Source organism: Pithys albifrons, chromosome 1 (genome assembly GCF_047495875.1).
Source record: "Pithys albifrons albifrons isolate INPA30051 chromosome 1, PitAlb_v1, whole genome shotgun sequence".
Taxonomy (NCBI): domain Eukaryota; kingdom Metazoa; phylum Chordata; class Aves; order Passeriformes; family Thamnophilidae; genus Pithys; species Pithys albifrons.
The window spans coordinates 96,765,611-96,784,620 of NC_092458.1; the positions used below are offsets into that span (position 1 = coordinate 96,765,611).

The 19,010-nt window shown below is 35.4% G+C and overlaps 1 protein-coding gene across 3 annotated transcripts in view; it reads right to left on the minus strand.

Moving 5' to 3' along the window:
- CBLB (Cbl proto-oncogene B) overlaps nt 1-19,010 on the minus strand; it is a 130,379-nt gene that overhangs the window by 16,591 nt on the left and 94,778 nt on the right. For all 3 annotated transcript variants that reach the window (XM_071561647.1, XM_071561638.1, XM_071561657.1), the window contains exons 11-14: nt 14,773-14,958; nt 11,861-12,226; nt 9,370-9,464; nt 2,367-2,510 (exon numbers count right to left, since the gene is read on the minus strand). In XM_071561647.1, coding sequence (XP_071417748.1) covers nt 2,367-2,510; nt 9,370-9,464; nt 11,861-12,226; nt 14,773-14,958 — 791 coding nt within the window. The remainder of the gene's footprint in view (nt 1-2,366; nt 2,511-9,369; nt 9,465-11,860; nt 12,227-14,772; nt 14,959-19,010) is intronic.

The following is a 19,010-nucleotide window of genomic DNA, read 5'->3' on the forward strand; positions in this document are numbered from 1 at the left end:
GCTAAAATTTATGATTTAAAAATAATGTATTTACAGTTTTGCTAAACAATATTGCGAAGTTAAGTTTTATTGAAACAAAAAATTCCTCCCCATGAGACTTAAATAAGTGCATTAGAAGAATGCAACATCAACCATAAACCACATTCTTTCCTGAAAGCTTTATCTCAGCTTTCACAACTAAGCACAGACATTAGCTAAAAGAAGACATTTTAAGTATATGGAACCCCAGTTTTTCTTTACCTTTGTTTTTGGTTTTCAGGTTTTTTTTTGTTTTTTGGTTTTTTGTTTTTTTTTTAATGCTTAGGAGCATGGTTTGTTTTGCGTTAAAATTCTTATCAGAATATATAATAAGAGTTGGTGTTTTTGATCATGGAGCAACCTAAATGGAAAACTGAGTTATTTTTTCTGTACCAAGTCCTGGATTTATGTCAACAAACCCTACCATGTGCACAGCAAAAACTGGAAAAAACTTTGAATGCAGCTTTCCCTCTAGAGACTCTATTAATACTATGGGCTTGGTAAAATCCTGTACCATCCAACTGAAAAATGATGAGTTTCTATTTTTACAGCTGGTTATTTTCTCAAGAATCTTTCAGTTTGCATCTAGACTGAACTGAAAGAAATTTCCTCAAGTCATTCGTCCCCTTTTAGCACTTTGCTTTACATTGTTGGAGGTCTCACTGCTCGCAGACCCAAGTGGTTCTGGATGGTGGTAACTCAAAAGATGTCCTGCAGGAGCTCATCCAGTGGCTGCAGTTACTAAAGGGTACTCCAGCCACAGGACCATGTCAGGGCTAGTATGAACCTGAAACTTCCCAAAACATACAGTGTAGGTGTGGAGCCCTTGCAGGCAAGTGGTCCCTTCTCCTACTACATCACAATATTTACTAACCCAGATGGTCCTCAGAAGCTGCTAAACCAAGGAAATCTGCCCACATACTGCTCTCTTCTGTTGCATACAGCTTCTTGTCTAAGAAGGGTTACATCCTGTTTAACTGTCACACAAGCAACTCAGACTCTCTCAGAGGACTTTGCATGGTACAAAAAGACAATCTCATGCAGAAGCACAGCACGATCCCATAAAAAATGGCATAGGTAAAAAGGATTAGGATCTTGGAAATTTTTTTTACTTCCTATTTTGTTGCTCAGCCAACCTTGAGAGTTTTATTCAGCATTGATTTTTTTTAAGTCTTATACTGTAGATAAGAACATTTAAGTACTCAAGTTCATAAAGCTTAGACAACTGTGTAATATTCTTGTCTAGGCAGTAAAGCTGGATCAGCATTTTTAATAAAGACAGAATTGTTAAATTGCATGAAAGGAGTGATCATATTATGACCTTTTTTCTACCTCTTTTAAGTTCTGATTAAAGAGGTCTAAAAATTATAATTGGTTAATTTTATGCTGATATGCATGTTGGGCTTTATTGATGGTGGTCCTTGAATCACATTCTGACAAGGAAAGGAAAAACGGCAACATGTCACTACATTTTTTTAATCACAGAAGAGTCTAAAGGTGCTAGATCAATACTTGATTTTTATATCATACTTTTGACTTACAAGACCAGTAGAAAATTGGCCCATTTTTATTTCTAAGACTTATGCACTTAATTCCGGCCATTCAGACTATTTTACGAGTCAAAGTCTAAGAAATTCACCAGGAATGATAGTGCTTTCAGTTGCCATGTCCCTTGGCTCCAAATTTCTTTGCCATAATGCATGAGTAATTTGGAATTGTGAAAGTTTGAAGATAGTGTTTTAGAACATGTTTAAAGCTAAGGAGATATATTCCACCTGTGTTTAAAAAAAGGTTATTTTCTTGAGAAGCAAAAAGAAAATATGTTGCCAAACAGGCTCAAAGAGCTAAAAAGACACCCTATACATTGGACAAAAAGAGAAAATCAAAGTATGTACGTACAGCTGTCAGTTCACATACTTTTCAGTACAGTGTTGGTTCATAAAATGAATTATATAAAATGTGAAAGCTGAAGATTTTCAAAGCTGACTTGGGAATTTCAGACACACATTTCTCCTTAAAATTAAATTTGAAAGAGTTGTGGGGGTTGAATCTCCTGGTTCGTTTTGAAAACCTCAGCCTAGGGGGGAAAAAAGGACCGACTGCGGAAATGGTATTCAAAAGCAAAAAATACCCAGTTCTTACGTAAGAAAGATACAATAAAGTGAACTTCACAGGTTTATAACTGTGGTGGTGGTCAAATGAAACAGAAGCATAAGTAATCCCAGTCTGAAAAGATTTTAGAAGGTAGGCAAGTTTAAGCCTCATTAGAAACATTCAATCCAGTTACATTTTGGAAAAAGCAGTAGTTTTATAAATAAATTGCTTTTAAGGCTGCTAAATCACCTTACCGAGCAAGAGGTTTTATATTATGACCATGAGGTGGTTGTGAGCTCAGTACTACTGGATGTGAAGAAGGAACTTTGTATTCATCATCATCATCTGTACGATCCCTTGATTTATCAGACAGAGAATTTGCTGAAGCACCAGGGCACCTAGGGAGATGACAAACAGATTATTTTTTCTTTAGCTGTTATGTACTTGACCTCAGACAATACAGAAAATTCTCTACTTTAGCCCAAACATCCTGATAAATATCTGCTACATGTAAGGAGACAAAAACACCATGACAAGCTGAAACTTGTAAGGTTACTGGCTTTTTATATCACTGAGAATGCATAGAAGAAAAGGGTAGCTGACCTTCTGAGAGTTAAACAGCTACTTTAAGCAAGCACAACATAGCAGAGAATGGCAAACTAAATAGGCACTTGCCTGTTTGCACTTATCAAAAGAACTAAACAAAAGTTAATTCAGGGCAAAAAGCATTGAGCAGGGCTCAGTGATGCAGTGAACATTCACCCTTTCAGTGAAGTCTTGTTCCAGCCCTAACACTATAAAACTCCCAGAACTTGCATGTATTTAAACTTCATTTTAATTCAGACAAAAATTGTCTTTATTTGTCCTCACAGTGATTTATACCACTTCTTTAAAGTAGTGGAAGCCCAGGACAAGAGGTAGACTTTACATTCTCCATTTACAGGTAACAACTTCTGTTGTTGAGAATACTGTTGAGTATGAGATTTCTTGTAAGATGAAAACCTCCTATCTGGTTTTCTGCTATATGAGTGTAAACAGAACTATGGGCAAAAAATTAACTGTAGTGAGCAGTCTTGAGAAAGTAATTTTGTTAGCTATTAACAAGCTAAACATATATTTTGGCCTTCAGAAGATTTAAGTAGCTACATTATAGGTCTAGCAACCATCATCTACTCTGTTATACACTGACACCCTCTATTTATAGCAATAACTCCAATACATTAAGTAAGAAACTCACAAAACATCTAAAATAAAAAATCTTACACTAAGGACCAAATTTAATTTCAGCTTGATCATACGTGAAAATCACAAACAGAAGTTTGATTCCTGTACTAGCTGAACACAAAGAGAAGAACATAAAATATCATCTGACTATTACATTAGGCAGTGAACAGAACCTTTATGCTTTGCCAGAAAAAAGCCAACAGCGAGAGGACCTTCAATAAAGATGGGCAATGCATCCACAGCCATTTTGATTTGTGGCTTCAGAGTATGGCTAATGGCCCCTGAGCTGAACTACATGCTACAGTACAAGATACATGCTCTTCATATATCATTTAAGGAAGTTCTTAAGGACTATAGGGAAATATAAGAAGGACAAAATTTGTCTTACTGTGGTCTAATTAGTTTGATTTTATCATAAGGGCAAGAGCTGAAATGACAGGCCAGGCCTATCTCCTAATTTTTTTCAACACAAAGAGCACCTGGCTCAGAGAGCACTCTTCTCCACAAATACAAACACGTGTCTTTCACTATTGCCTGTAAATGATGCCACGTGACTTCAGAACAACCATGTACCCTGTGAACAGAGCCAAATAACTAACCACCGGGGTACTAGCCAGACACTAAATTAATAAACACACAAAAAAGGGAGAAAGAAAAAGAACAGACAAAGAAGAGGGCAGACATGCTGCTTTCTGGTGGGGTTTTTTTCCATATATTCAAAGCCCAGAGCTCCCTAACTACTTGTAACTTCTCATACACTTTCCTTCAGAAACAAGCTCTGGAAAGATGGTAATTCAACTTCTTTTGCAAAGATACAGTAGCCAAAGACAAAGAAGATTTACAGCTCTGAACTGCAAACTATATTGCAGTTTTCAACCATTTTCTGCAGGGGGAGCAAAATTTCAAACATCAAAGCAGTGTGAAATTGCTTTTTTATGTCCTTGATTTCTTGGATGGACAAGAGACTTGTGACACTGATTTTCAACCTTTTAAGGAACAGAATGTAAAAATGTAGCAGGACAACAAGGACTCTAGCATTCTCAGGTAGGCAGTTGAAAGGCCAACAAAGAAGAAATTACCTAATTTCTGTGATTGTGTAATCAGTCTTACTGGCAAATCAGCATGTTCTGGAGGCGTTGGGGTTTTTTTATACACATGTATATGCATACACAAACACACACACACACACAAAGATATAAGCCTGTGTTTTTTAGAAAATAATCATTAATTGCTGCTTTGGCAGAGAGCAATGTTACAAATATCATAAATATCTGATACAGATCAAACCAGCCTGGTACTATTGTTTGAAGTCCTCTTTAAAGACTGTTACTGGAGAAAAACACCAAACACACAACCCTCACTCTCCCCTTCTCTGCTGAGGAATAGTTACTGGGTTTGGAGCTATTATTGAAGATGTGAGTTTCAAGTCATGCACTGTGAAGCCCTAGAGAAGGTCTTCACACCAGTAAAGTCTCTGTTTCCCTACCTTTCAAGTATGGAAAATACTTGCCAGATATCTGAAAGGTAAAGATTTGTAAAGCAGCAGAAGAGTTAGAGTACTAATACAGAGTAAATATACTCTTCATTAGGGTCCTAAAATTTTCCTACACTTACATACTATTAATATTTCAGAAATGTTATTAAAAAAAAGCACATTTCTCTTTCAATTTACTCCAGCAGTAATGATATTTAACTCCAAATCTGTTTTGCATTGTTCGACTAGATGTCTATCTTATTTTCCCCATGATTACTGAAATTGCTTCAAGATAAAATTGAATTATTAAATCTCTATTGTTTCAAGATTGACTCTATTGTTCTATACAAAATCATCCAGAAAAATAAACAGGATTTTGTAACTAAACAGTGAACATTGTCATTATAAGCAGAGACATGAAACATGCATCAGTTTATCAAGCTGGTGAAATTTTGTATAACACTTTAAAGAACTTCATTACTCTTACATTCTTTTAAGATTTGTATACCGAGGAATACAAAACTGATCAGTACAAAGTATTTATATATTCCCTAGTTTCTCTTTCTACTCCTTAAGTGGAAATATTAAAATTGAAAGTCAGAATCATATTCTGGTTTGTTGAACGAAAGTCCTGCTGAGGACCAAGGACCAGAGGCAAAGCAGGAAAAGATGTGAGAATTCATTTTTGTTGAGCCACTTAATGTCCAGCTTAGTTTTAACCAGAAGACCAGGGAAACCAACATCTCACACTTATTTAGAAGTATTTCAAGGAAAGGCTCATGTTCCATCATTTACTAGTAAAATGATTCAAAGAACTTAGACATGATGAACTTCAGTCCATGTATTTCAGTCTGGTCCGGACTGTGTTTTTGAAATTAATCCCTTTAATCTCCCCACTTACCACACTTTTACACTAAGGAGTGCACAACTTGAATACCTTTCAGCTTAAGCTACAATACCTGATACATTCCAAGTGTGCCCTTACTATGTTCTGATTGCTAAGCACTGTTCAAAGTCATGGAATAATTCTACAGACAGTTGAACTGCTGCCCCACAACATACAGTACAGACATCAGCTCCTTACTCTACACTCCTCTGTCCTATGCAGAGCACTACTTGCTATTGCAGACAAAAGCATTAATCTTGTAAGACCTGAAGCAAACTCTGTTTCAGAAAAGTAAATTTTAAGTTATATCAACCACTTGATCAACACTTGCCAACTGCTCGTAGAGGACACAATTTCCTGTGTATCACAGGGTAAGCTGCAACACAACGAGAACTATGATAGAACCACTGAGCATCCAAACTCACGCTGTGTCCTCCAGTGCATCATCTCTCAGATGTCTGGAACATGCAAGTCACCCATGCTCCTTCTAATGCCACTGGAGAAGTGCCATGCCAAAGGCTGATTTCAAGGGAGCCAGGACTTCCAAGCCACAGCTGGCTTTATGCAACTATGATTTCACCTTCAGGATTTTGTTAGCAAGATAGAAGAGACAGCTGGAAGAGAAACACCTCTTGGTGCTACTTCTCCCTCTCAGCTACCTCAAAGCAACTAAATATTCCTAATATATTTGTAGACTACAAAAGGCACTTGGAATTGGATACCTCATTACACACTCAAAAATAGATGCTCCCTCACACAAAATATCACTGTGGTATACAGCATTTTGAGACAACGATGTCAATCTTCTACTGATGTAGCAAAATGGAAGCTACTCACTGGCATAAAACAAACACTATTTAACTTGAAAATGTTAAAGGAAGGAATGGTTCTGTATCTTTGACATAAAATTTTGGGGATGTTTTTCAAGAACAAAATAGCAATCTGATCAAAACTGCTAAAAAATCTGATGTAATTACAGTAGTCCAATTAAAAATAACTATTTTCACATGTCGGGTCAGCAACATAGTAGCTGAGTGGAAAATAAAAAACAGATGTTTGATTAGCAAACATCATTATTACAGTTAATAATTGGTATAGTAAAATGAAAAAAAATCAGTGCTGTTTCCACAAAAAAAACCACCAAAACTCCACTGCTTTTCTATTAATGCACTTCTTTAAAAAAAAAATAAAAAAAATCATATTTGTAACACCAAATTCAGTAAAAAACTGAGCCCACAAGTTAAGTTGGGGCATTTTATAACTGTGAAGTTTCAAGTAAGGGTCATTTTGTCTTCTTGTTATTTAAATTACATTTCACACATGATCAATGTATCCTTCAATCAAATGTTTGAAATTACATACTGATTATAATAACTAGGAAGAGTAGAATGCCTTGGAGCTGTGTAAAACAAACCAACTCTCAATCCACAACATTGCAGAGATTCAAGAGTAGGAAAAAATGAGAAACTTGAACCAGATTAATTGCAGTAGCACTGTTGTGGAAAGTAAAAGTATTCTGAATCAAGTACAGCTCAACATATTTATGCGTGCTTAGATAGTCAATTTAACAGGAGGAAAAATACAGTCTAAAATATTCTCTCCCATGCTTCAAATTAAATCATGCTAGGTATTATTTGAGATAACTTTTTGAAAGCAATTTTTGTGGTGGGGAGAAATGTTAAACCTATTAAACTTACTCTTTTTAAGGAATTTTTTTTTCCTCCCTCCCCCGTTTTTCCATTTACATGTTGCCACACAACATTTTAGATTACAGGGGTATTTCCTAGTGGTAACAAAACCTTAATTTAAAATGAATTTAAAATAGACATTAGTGTTTTAACAAACAACACACAATGATCAATTTTTAATAGTCATTCCATGTGACATTTTAGTAACGAGAAAATTTGAACTTCTTATTCCTAGGTAATGTATTGATAATTTTACACTTTAAAAATCAAAATTTAAAATATTCTATGTAATTTTTAAAAAGTGTGAGTACAAACCCAAAACCAAAATGAAAGTTAATTTTTTCCTCAAAAGTCAGTGGAGTTTGGTTTTAGCAAAGAAGAATTTTTTCTTGCTGGAATACATCAATTTTCTATTCAGAAGACTTCAGTTAGTGAAAACATTTCTTTTGACCAAGCTGAAGTCATACATTCCAGCCTTGGACTGGCTTGACATAGATTTTCTGCCACTCCACATTGCTACAATATGCTGTGGACTTTTCAATGAGTCCTGTATGTTCTGTATATAGTCGGTACTTTGACTTTAGGCTACATTTGAAAATATCTGAGTGAAAAATGGTATTTTTATGAAGAAAAATGTTATGGTTTTTCCACAGTATGAAATATAAAAATAAGAATCTTCCCCTCTTCAGAGTTTCATTTGCTTTGGCATACGAAAGCTTTTCTAATTTGTCTATCAGAGTTACTGTTTTCTCTTTCTTACAGACAGAGTGTAGAACAACCCAGATTTTGTACCGTTTTATGAAATGGGGACTTGATTACATGAGGTATCCAACTGGTAATTTTGTGATACCCTGTCTCTACCAGGCCACATCCCAGCATTCAATTACAGATATGTCTGGATAACATTCTGAAATTTGCTTCTGAACTGAAAGCAAGCATGGAAAACTTCATTCAGCAACTGCCCCACCTGGAAACAAGTTTCTGTATAAAAATCAGTTCTCCACTGCATCTTTATTTTTGTGCTCAGGAAGAGAAAAACCATCAGATTAATAAAATGCTGAAATATATTTGTCTTCTATGTTAAAGCTAACTGAACAAAAATGGAATAGGTGCACACCAATGAGAAAGTTCTCAGTACAAATATGCAATGGTCATCCAATTACTTTATTTAACAGCAAGAATGACAAGTAGTACATTGGAAAGAAGCTGTAGAATAACACCAAACATTGTTATATGCTCCAATTTCCTTACAAAAATGGACAAACTATATTACAGGACCTCTAAGATTTCTATTTTAAATGTATCTTGTTCTGTACAAAATCCTTTGTGTTTCAGAGTCCAGAGATACTTGCTATGCCAGCAACACCTTGGTAAAAAATAAACATTCACGTTACTGGAAAACTAAAAGTAGTCTGCAGCTTGAAATGACAAAACTTCCCAAACCCATATTCTAGAACTCAGGGAGGTTGATCCTATTTCAAATTATATAAAAAGTTTGTGTTTGTTTTTTTTCCACAACAAAGAACAGATGCTGGTGTGAACCCTGGAAAAAGCTCCATATGCAGACAGCATGACTTGATTAGGGGCAGAACACTGACAAATCATATTCTTTACCCTTAGTGCTTTCTCTAGAATCTGTCATCTCCTGTGATAAATAGCTCTGACCACATTTCTCCTGCAGTAGTAGAAGCAAAACCAGACAGAATTTGCTCCCACTGCCAAAAGCTTTTTGAGCAAGACCTGCCACAATTTAGTTTCTTTTCCTACAAAAACATGCTTTTTTCAATTAACATCAGAACTGCTCCCACTTAATCAATACACTTTATGTTCCCTTTGTAAAACCACATAAAAGTTCATGAAAAGCATATCATCAAGTTGTATTAGTTAAATTCTTTAATTTTCCTGTTTTTCTTTTAACACCAGAGAATTGGTGCTATTATCTAACACTAATTAACACTTCTCTTTGATAGATAAAGTTAACTTACTTTATACTAGGGATGATGGAGACAGCTGGAAGAGGGGGTGAAAGCCGTGAAGGGACATCATATTCTTCATTTATCAGATGACCATTTGAAAAGACCTGAAAATCACAGAAGTGTTACAATGGGTACCTCCCTCTGTTCCATCATTATGGATATTCATCAGGTAGGTGTTACACAATAGACCTTGAAGACTGTGGATAAAGGCTTTCCTACAAGTTCACACTACAGAGTGGTTATCTGAAGGGCCTCTCATATCTGCTTCAGCTCACCCCATTTGGAAGCTGCAGAACACATTAGCTTAAAACTTCACCAAAAGAGGAAGTTTCTCATCACTGTTACTAGATGGACCATTTGGTTACAGCTGAACTGCTTGAGGGACAATTAAGATTTCAAAATTGCAAAGAGAGAGATGAAGTGCAATTGGAAAGTAACAAGTACAACATGCTAAACATTAATGTTTTCGAAAACTCTCTGATATAGTGCCTGTCAGAATCCATACTCTACCTACAGGATTGTCTTCCCAATTCTTGGCTTTTATCAATAGCAAAATGTTTATATTACAATTGATATATGAATCAAGGACGAAAATTCATTCCATGTTTCCCTCATAAATGCTAATACAGCCTGAAACAGTAATTCAGAGCTGTCTGTTGCTCCCTTTAATCAAATGGCTTAGCTCTATAACCATGAAGATGAGAAGTCAAACAGTGTTTGGTTAAACATGTGTATATGAAACTTCTCCAGGATGCAATGGCACTTCTGCACTGACTGAGTATTCTAATTTTAGAAGTATTCATTCCATCAGCTTCAATACTGTGCCAGACCACAACCAGAAAGCTAAAGCTACATGAAGGTACAGATGACAATATAAACCCAGTATCCTTTTGAAATCAGATGAAAAGCTATAGCATGTTAAACAACAGCCTAGTTCTAAATAAAATTTTGGTGGTTTGCCTCAATGCTGATAAAAGGACATTCTAACTATATATATCATCATAAATTACTTAAGCACCTTTCATCATATATGTCAACACTCTTTACTGAATTTCAGTAATTGAATTTCAGTAATGTGCTTTCAAAATAACCATTCATATAAAAGAAACCAAAAACATTAAACTGGAGACAGAAAAATTAAAAAACTTGTGATCGGCAGAAAAACAAACAAAGAAAAAAAATGCTTTCTAAGTACCATAACTTAACCACAAATCCATCTGTCTTAGCACAAGCCATGCAGTCTTCAAGCAAAAAAATAAAAAGAGTAGCAGCTTTGAGTTAATAACCTCTATGAATAAATTACTGAGCTCCTTTGATAAAACTGATTAGAGCAGAACTAGGAATTTTTTCTTAGGCCATCACCATTTGATCTCTTTGCAAAGCTGCTTAGTGCCAGAACTACTCCCTCTATGCTCTCCTCCCACGTTATCTTCAAATAACATATATAAACAATATTTCTTTGTTTCTTTTTTTCTTAATAGAAAAAACACCATAGTATAGACATGTAACCAAGGACAGGAAAACATACTTCTTGTGTACATGACAAGCAGTTCCTCTCTCCCCAAATCAAACCAAACAATCAGTGGAAAGTTTCTAAGTGCCAGCTCTGAATGTCCTCAGCACTGAAAATGGATTATTACACTGGACATCTGTCCAAGAGAAGCCAAACTGCTATAGACCAGTTATAGCAATGTACAACTCCAGGAACTGAAGTTATGATTTAAGTACAAAGGAGGAAAAAGTTCATCTAAAGGTTGTACCACTGAGCACTTTCAAGGATGCTGCTCATATAGCCAATAGTAAAGATACAATAAATCATTCTACATTTAGCCTGGATTTGTCTTCTCTTTCTTAGGGTCAAGGCAAGTTAGATCTTATTCATGAGACTATACTGAACACCACATCTAATTTAAAGTTCTTTAGAAAACAAATTTTTACTTATGAGCAACACAAGTAACCTTTAGAATATTTAGCTTTTTATGTTAATACACACAATACATCTGATAATTTAAGTATATTTGTATACATCATTTGTTGATATTACATACAGTACAGATTGAAGAGGTTATCAAGTCCTCTCCTATCACAGAGCTAACTGGAATATCTACTATTCCATCAGCAAATGCATACACAGTTTTGGCATATGACACTTCCAAAGCGGACCTGAGATGCTATACAACTCTATTACAGCGGACAGTAATATATCATCATCATGGATAATCTGCTGAAAGAATATAGCAAATCTAGAATTTTCTCTCCAAGACGTATTTTGAGGGTTTCATGTGAAAACTGCAACTTAGACCCTCATGCACTTTTGCTTGACAAATTCCAGGATTTAACAAACCATTGCTCTATGGTTGGCTTATTACTAAGTATCAACAGTAAAGACTGAGAAACCACAGATCAACATTGACCAATACAAATAGTGTTTTAGCCAGTGTAAGGCAATGCTGCAGTAGGGCACCAAGTAAAGATTTAACGTCTAGTTCATTTGAAATACCTTGGCACCTTCTGCAGGCAGCTCATGGCGTCTGTGTTTCCTCATAAATCCCGGATCAGAGCTTACACGGTTGTGCCTTCCATTTATGTTTGAAACTGCAGTCAGTCCTGGTTTCGGAGAAGCATCACTCCCTACTCGACATCCTGCCAACTGACTTGCCCCAAACACATCTCTGGGACACCAGCCTTCAAGGGGCATCGGCTGGTCTCTGGAAGGCACACTCTCTGGATGATGCAGGTGTCTGCTTATCCTGTTGTCTGGTGGAATTGGAGGAGGTCTCTCTGGTGGGGGTGGTGGAGGATCTCGCAAAGGAGGTGGTGGTGCCGGCAAAGGTTTGTCTTGTTTCCTCACCATACAAGGAGAAGACTAAACAACACAGTAAGTTAAGAAAAAGAAAAGTTATATATAAGCATGAGTATTTCTGACTTGGATCAAGTTTGGCTTTACCAGTTCTAACTAAGATATTTTCTTGACATCCCAAGAGTACTTGCCAGTAGGTTAAATGCTAATGTTACCTGCATTCTGCAGACAAACTGGCCCCGGTTCAGAAAGCATGTCCCCATTTCTGCGGTTGCATGAGTAACCCAAGGAAGGAGTGGAAAGCAGAAGAGACAACTAATGGAAGCAGGTTTATTTAACCCATACGTTTTTCCAGTATATTTTCCTTTGATTGTTTGAATCACTTACTCTGCTGCTGCAATTGTATTCTGAGGCATCTTTGGAAAAAACAGACTTCCTGATGCAGGAAGACAAAAACCCAACAACAAAATAAAACCCAGATTCCAGAGGAATGACTTGGTGACAGCAAATGGGCACAAAAAAGCAATGATTAGGGAGTAAGTAGAAGAAGAAACAATTCTTTCATTTTTAATTCTATACCTAGGGATGACTTCAATCTTTACATGACATGCACTGTTAGAGTGCCCAATTTGTTTGAACTGCAGTTCAGTTTTTCAGGTAACAACATAATTAGTATGCAGTTATATTTGCAGTTAGCTCATCTGCAGACAATTTTTGCAGCATACTTCCTTTCTCAGTATTGAATTATATCATAAGTGGTTAAATGTTTTCTAAAATTATGTATCCTAATACTAAAAACCTGAAAACCAAATTATCAGAAAAAAACCCCACTTCTACAGGTAGCTGCATAGTTTCTAAAATCACAAATCTGACAAAACCAAAACACTCTTATTAAGAGTCAATTACTAATGGCATTTTACAAAGTAACAGTTGATCCAGGTTTTTACAAATATTTTATCTCCATCTACCAGAAGAAATACAGGGAAGATTATTTCCCTTGAAACATATAATTTTCTTGGACTTTGGTAAGCCTGCATATATTATTGCCACTTTAAGAAATGGAGGTCACAAAAGTTTTAAAGTAATAATAGCACTTATTTTCATTTCACTGGTTAGCCCAGCACTGTTATTCAGGCAGCACCATAACATATTATCTGAACTGAAAATAAAGCTATTCTGCATACAGATTTATTCATATGAAAAGGACTATACTAAATAAAGAAGCATTTAATTCAGCTGCTAGTTAAGAAAAAAAGTTATTCTCACTGTCAAGACAGGAACATAATAGCTAGGTGTAGATTTTTGGTTATAGCTGATAGTTATAAATTATAGTTATAGTTTTTAACTGCAGGAATATAGAAAACTTTTTTGACTGATGTAGTGGTTCTGGCAGGACTAAACCACCTTTTTATTTTATTTTAAATATGAATTTTTTTAAGTATGAAATTATTATTTGCTACCCCCATCCTACTTCCCTTATACTCCCCAAATATTACTTTTTTCAGAAGAAAAGTTTCACAGATATGAGAATTTTCAAAATGTTAGAGCAGCATTAATGATATTTCTGGTTTTTGTTTTGGGGGTTTTTTAAAGCCATGAACTCTGTAAAAATGGTATTGTAAAATTAATTTTTAATGGATGTGGTATATGTTTTGTATATATCCTCAGTGTGTTACAAATTCCATTGCATAATACAGGAAATTATGAAAGAAGATTAAAGAAACTATTCAAACTTCATTTTTTTCTTCTAAATTATAAACGCCTAGAATCCTAAAAACACTTGGATTTTCAAGCTGAAAGTAAAAACCTGATAAAAGAAAACAAGTTTATTAAGAGCACACAGGTTTCAAGTCATGTTTTGAACTTGAAATTGTATTCATCATCTAAAAATGAAAAATTTAAATCTAACTCACTCTCTCTACACAGCAATTACAACAAAACAATCAATATGCAATGGAGAGCAACAAACGGTATTTGTTCTCCTTCATGCTTAGCCACTCAAAAAATCTTTGAAACTTTAGTATCATTAGTTTTACAAAACATAGCACACAACTTATTAGCTCTAGAGTCATTATTATTTCCCTTGAAACTTGAGTCCTATTATATGCCATTTAAGCTTCTGAAAGCATTGGGTCTGCACATATTTTTCTTCTAAGGACACTGTGGAAATTGATCATAAATCATCATGAGAGGAAAACATATAGTTTTAATGATCTTTAAATCTATTTTCAGGAAACTTCAGTTTCTATTTATTTTCATTAATCGGAGTTTATTACAGAACTGATCCATTACTACAATGTCTTTAAAATTCTGACCATAATCGAGTACAATATAATCATCAGACAAAAGAAAGTCACATTTGACCAACATATGCAGCTGTAAACATTTAACTACATAAGGTACTATGGAAAGAGACAAGAGACTAATCTAAAATTTCTCTAACGTAGAGGGAATTAAGGTTCTTTTGGACAGAGCAAACTCCTGGAAAAGAAAATACACATGGAAAATTTTGAAACAGTCCATCTTCCAAAACAAGTAGCAAGTTCACCTAAAAAATAAATACTATTTCTCAATATTGTTATATCAAGAAATAATGTTTCAATAAGATTCACCTTTGGTGACCCAGTTGGGCTGGCACATGGTGACCGTGCTACTCCCTTCTGAATCAGATCCAGACGAGGAGGTACAGGTGGAAGACTAAGATGTGGTATTTGCAGGGGGTCTGGAAGTGGTTTTCTTCTTTGTGCAAGAGGGGAGGATCCTGGGGATGTCACTGGTGAATTCTGCCTCTCATTGCACTTCAAGACAGAAAAAAAAATTACTATTTACCCGATGATCAAATATAATATTTCCATTCCACAACTAAAACATTTCATATGTGTCAGATACTTACTAATAGTGATTTGTATAACAAACAAACAATCCTTGTCAAACATGAGGAAAAAAACAGAAACATAAATTCAGCTGTAGTACTGGCACCCTTGATTACCTCTTTATTAACAGAGAGTACTCAATCTAAAATTCTGTAAATTACTTTTAAAAGCTGGACATCTATGATATTGTCTGTTAACTACAGCCCATTTTCACATCATACTTGCATATAAAATAGAACATATGTCTTCTGAAAACATACTATCCAAAATCATCAGCAAGTCAGTAGGCAAAGAAGTTAAATCAGCAAATAAATAAGGAAAGAATTACAAAAATAATTTCAGAACAATGTAGTTTAGAGTTTTAGCAAATACGAAACTAATAATATACATGATTAACATCCCCTTCGAGTGACAAATTATGATTTTTTTTTCTTGACTTGCTTTTTCAAATCCATGAACCAGAGATTTCAACCATCAATATTGGTCCCACTCACTTTTGCAACTACTTCCTGACCCTCATTTGGCTCCATTTTAACATACACCATTCAGGCCTTTCCATAAATCAGTTAGGGATGTTTCTCTGAGCTCACTGTATGAGTTTCAGTGCACTGTAAGTGAATCTGGATGTTTGTGCTCTCCCTGATAGCAGACATGAGCAGCTAGAAGACATTCACACCAATCATCAGCCTTGGGCCACTTGTGCACTGAGGCCTCCCACTGTTCTGTGCCATAGCCCACCTACAGAGGGTAATGATCTGCCACCTTCTTAAGGCAAACAAAAAATTGCTCACAAAAACACACCCATCTTACAACATTATCTTTCTTTGCATACAGTGACTATATTAAAGAAACTGGAAACTTCATAAGTTCAAATGCAGATTCAGGAAGATCTATTGTACTGGCTCCATAATCAATGCTCTGAACTACAGCTTAGTTTAATATCCTGGTTTATACAACTCGGACTGCCACCACATTCCTTCAAAAACAGGTGGCACCACAGTATTACTGTTGACAGCGCAAGAAAATGCAAGAGAGGGGGTGAGGAGGTGTTGAAGAGCCAGAAGGTTAAGGTGCAATTCCATTGTCAGGATGATTTTTTTGTTCCTATTTAGGGTCATCCCACTTCATCTACACGTGTAAGCTCAGTGTCCCAACTAAACATTCAACTGCAAGAGATCAAGTTATTCAAGATTTGTACTCTTCATGGCTACGAGAAGTTTCACAGTTTCTCTCTTCAGTGAAGAATTAGTTGTAATGTTCATATTAAATGATTTGAATATAGTCTTTAAATTGTCTTCGTTTCTTTTCAGAGGTGAATGCCCCTGTCCTTGACTTGAAGACCATAAAGACAAACACAGCAGTGACCGAAGTGCTTAGCCTCTGATCATTATGGAAAGTTGAATAACTGAGTTAGATATGTATCTTGCAAGCATGCCTGAGCAACCACAATTATAAAATTACTATAAAATGAATGGCAATTCATTTTCCTTATCAGAAAGCATCTATCAGTTAAAGAGCATAATAAACATTGCATCATGTAATAGCATTAGTTTCCAAAGTTTAGTTATAACTCCACCAAGGGTTCCTGAAGGCCTAGCACCATGCAATACAATATATTCAATGGAATGACTTCAGCAGACAGAAAATTAATTTATTTCCCAAATTATCTTCCTTATTTAGATCCATTGATACTAAAAATAAAAAAAACCCAAAATATTCCACAGCAAAAAAAAAAAGGGTTTTCTTTAGCATTCAATATCAGATTTCCATCATATTCTCATTTATGAAAGTCCCATACTTTACAGTCCACTCCCATCTAACCTGACCAGCTGCATCAATTTGATGTGTGTTGACAGCTAGGCCAACGAGATGATTGCATGTCATGTGGATATCAGGGTGTTCTAGTTTAAAGGCAACCAAAGCTTTTACCAAGACTAGAGGAGGGGATTCATTAACAGATGTACACAATACCTACCCTTTTTGGCAGACTCTCTAAGGACAAAGAAATTTAAAATATTTCTGTCACCTACTGGAGATTTCTGTGTATTTTGTATTTGCTGGAAATAAATGTGCAATGAGAGTACAGTGACAAAAAGATACAACAAGCAAGTGATTAAGACACAAACTAACTCAAATGAACTGGCAGTGACAGAAGACAGACCTTCAGTGTACAAAGGGGCTCTGCTGCAACACACAGACCTGTGCAATAAAGATGTAATTAAGGAAAAGAACACAGACTCCTTTGTAACAACATCGACTTCATCTGGTTGGCGTGACTGCTGCCAAGGGAAAAGCAGCTGTGACTTACTTTGCAATTGTACTGCAGAACGGAGCACACTTGTATTATTTCATCAGATGTATTTATTACTGGATATACCGGTATCAGTTTGCCCATAGCAGATGTGAATTCAAGAAAATGCCTGCTTCCAAAACTGATTAAAATTTCTAGTCAAGGTTTTTCTGATGGAAATATTAACAGTCAGGCTATTGAATCAAGGGGGTTAGCTTCAAATACTCAAATACTTTTATGCCAGATAGGCAGATATGAAAAGCATACTCAACACAAATCTTAACAAGTGACTCACTAAGGAAGATTTTCCTGACTGCTGGATCAAACTCAAAAATTGCATGAAACACCTAAGAAGGTCCAAGCAGATCTACACCAGAAACAGACTTCCATTTCCAAGTAGTTCTTTGAAGTTTCTTTATTTATAATCAGCTAAAAGTAAATCACATATATGTTGTTTCTAGTTAAGATAAACTGTGACCTAGACAGATTAGTATTATCTGGACTTAAAATTTATATGAGGATATAAAGTTACATCACTTAACACTGATGGCTGTAAAGATCTTTTTACAAAGACAAGTTTATTCCCTATTTGATCTTTCCTTTGCTGACCCAAGAAAATGCACGTGGAGGAGGGAGAGGGAGTTAAGCCTGTGAGAGTCAGTACCACACTGCCAAAGGAATCAGTAAAATATATCCTGGCTATGGCAGGCACACTGTAAATGCCTTCCAGCATTTACACCTCTTTCAAATACTAGTAACAAAGCAGTTAAGGACTCTCTCATTGAGTGATGTGATTATAATAAATTCCTACGAACCAGGTGTACCATTAAGAAGGAAGTGAGTTAAGAATTTGCTGATGAAAGTGATGCCTGTAGAATACCTGGATACATATTTGAAGTATTTTACATATACCTGTATGCTATATGATAAATTAAAAACATTATTATGATGTAATATATTCCTTTTTCCACTACCAGAAATCAACCTAATAATATGGAAATGAGGGGGAGGAGTTTAAACAGTTTCCTCCCATATTTTTGAGAATTGAGGTCTTTTGTTGTGATTTACTTTGACCTAACTCACTCACTGGAAAAAGCCTAATTATTACAAACTGTGTCTTTCAGTTTTGACAACTTTCTAGAATTATTTTAAAGTTACAGCATGAACCAAACTCAGTTTTTCATGTGTTCAGATAGGTAGGAAATTAATTTCAGAGGTTTCTGTAACTTCCAGACAAGTTAACTTCATTTAGTTTTAGAAAAAAGTATTTCTAGAGAATATTAATTCACTTTAAACTGTTGAAAACCTTATAGTTTCCCCACACTCCTAGGGCTCTCCTCTGTTCTTATGGGATATTATTTGGATCAAACAATTGCCTTGGTACTTATGAATTCAAAATTATTTGCTCTTAGGAAGAGTCCCTGTACTATCCATTTTCCTTATTTCCTTTTTATTTTTTTAAGAAGTATATCAAATTATGTCTTGCACAAGGTAAAGTGACAAAGGAGTCTGCATTCATTGGCACAATGAAACATTAAACATTATGGAGCAATTAACATATGCTACAGTAGAGACGCAAATGTCCACTTTAAAAATAATAATTAAAAAAAGCAATTTTTAATATTTACTTGAGCCTGTAATCTGTACTTTTTTTAAAATGTGCATCTCATAATATTGTGCTTTTCTA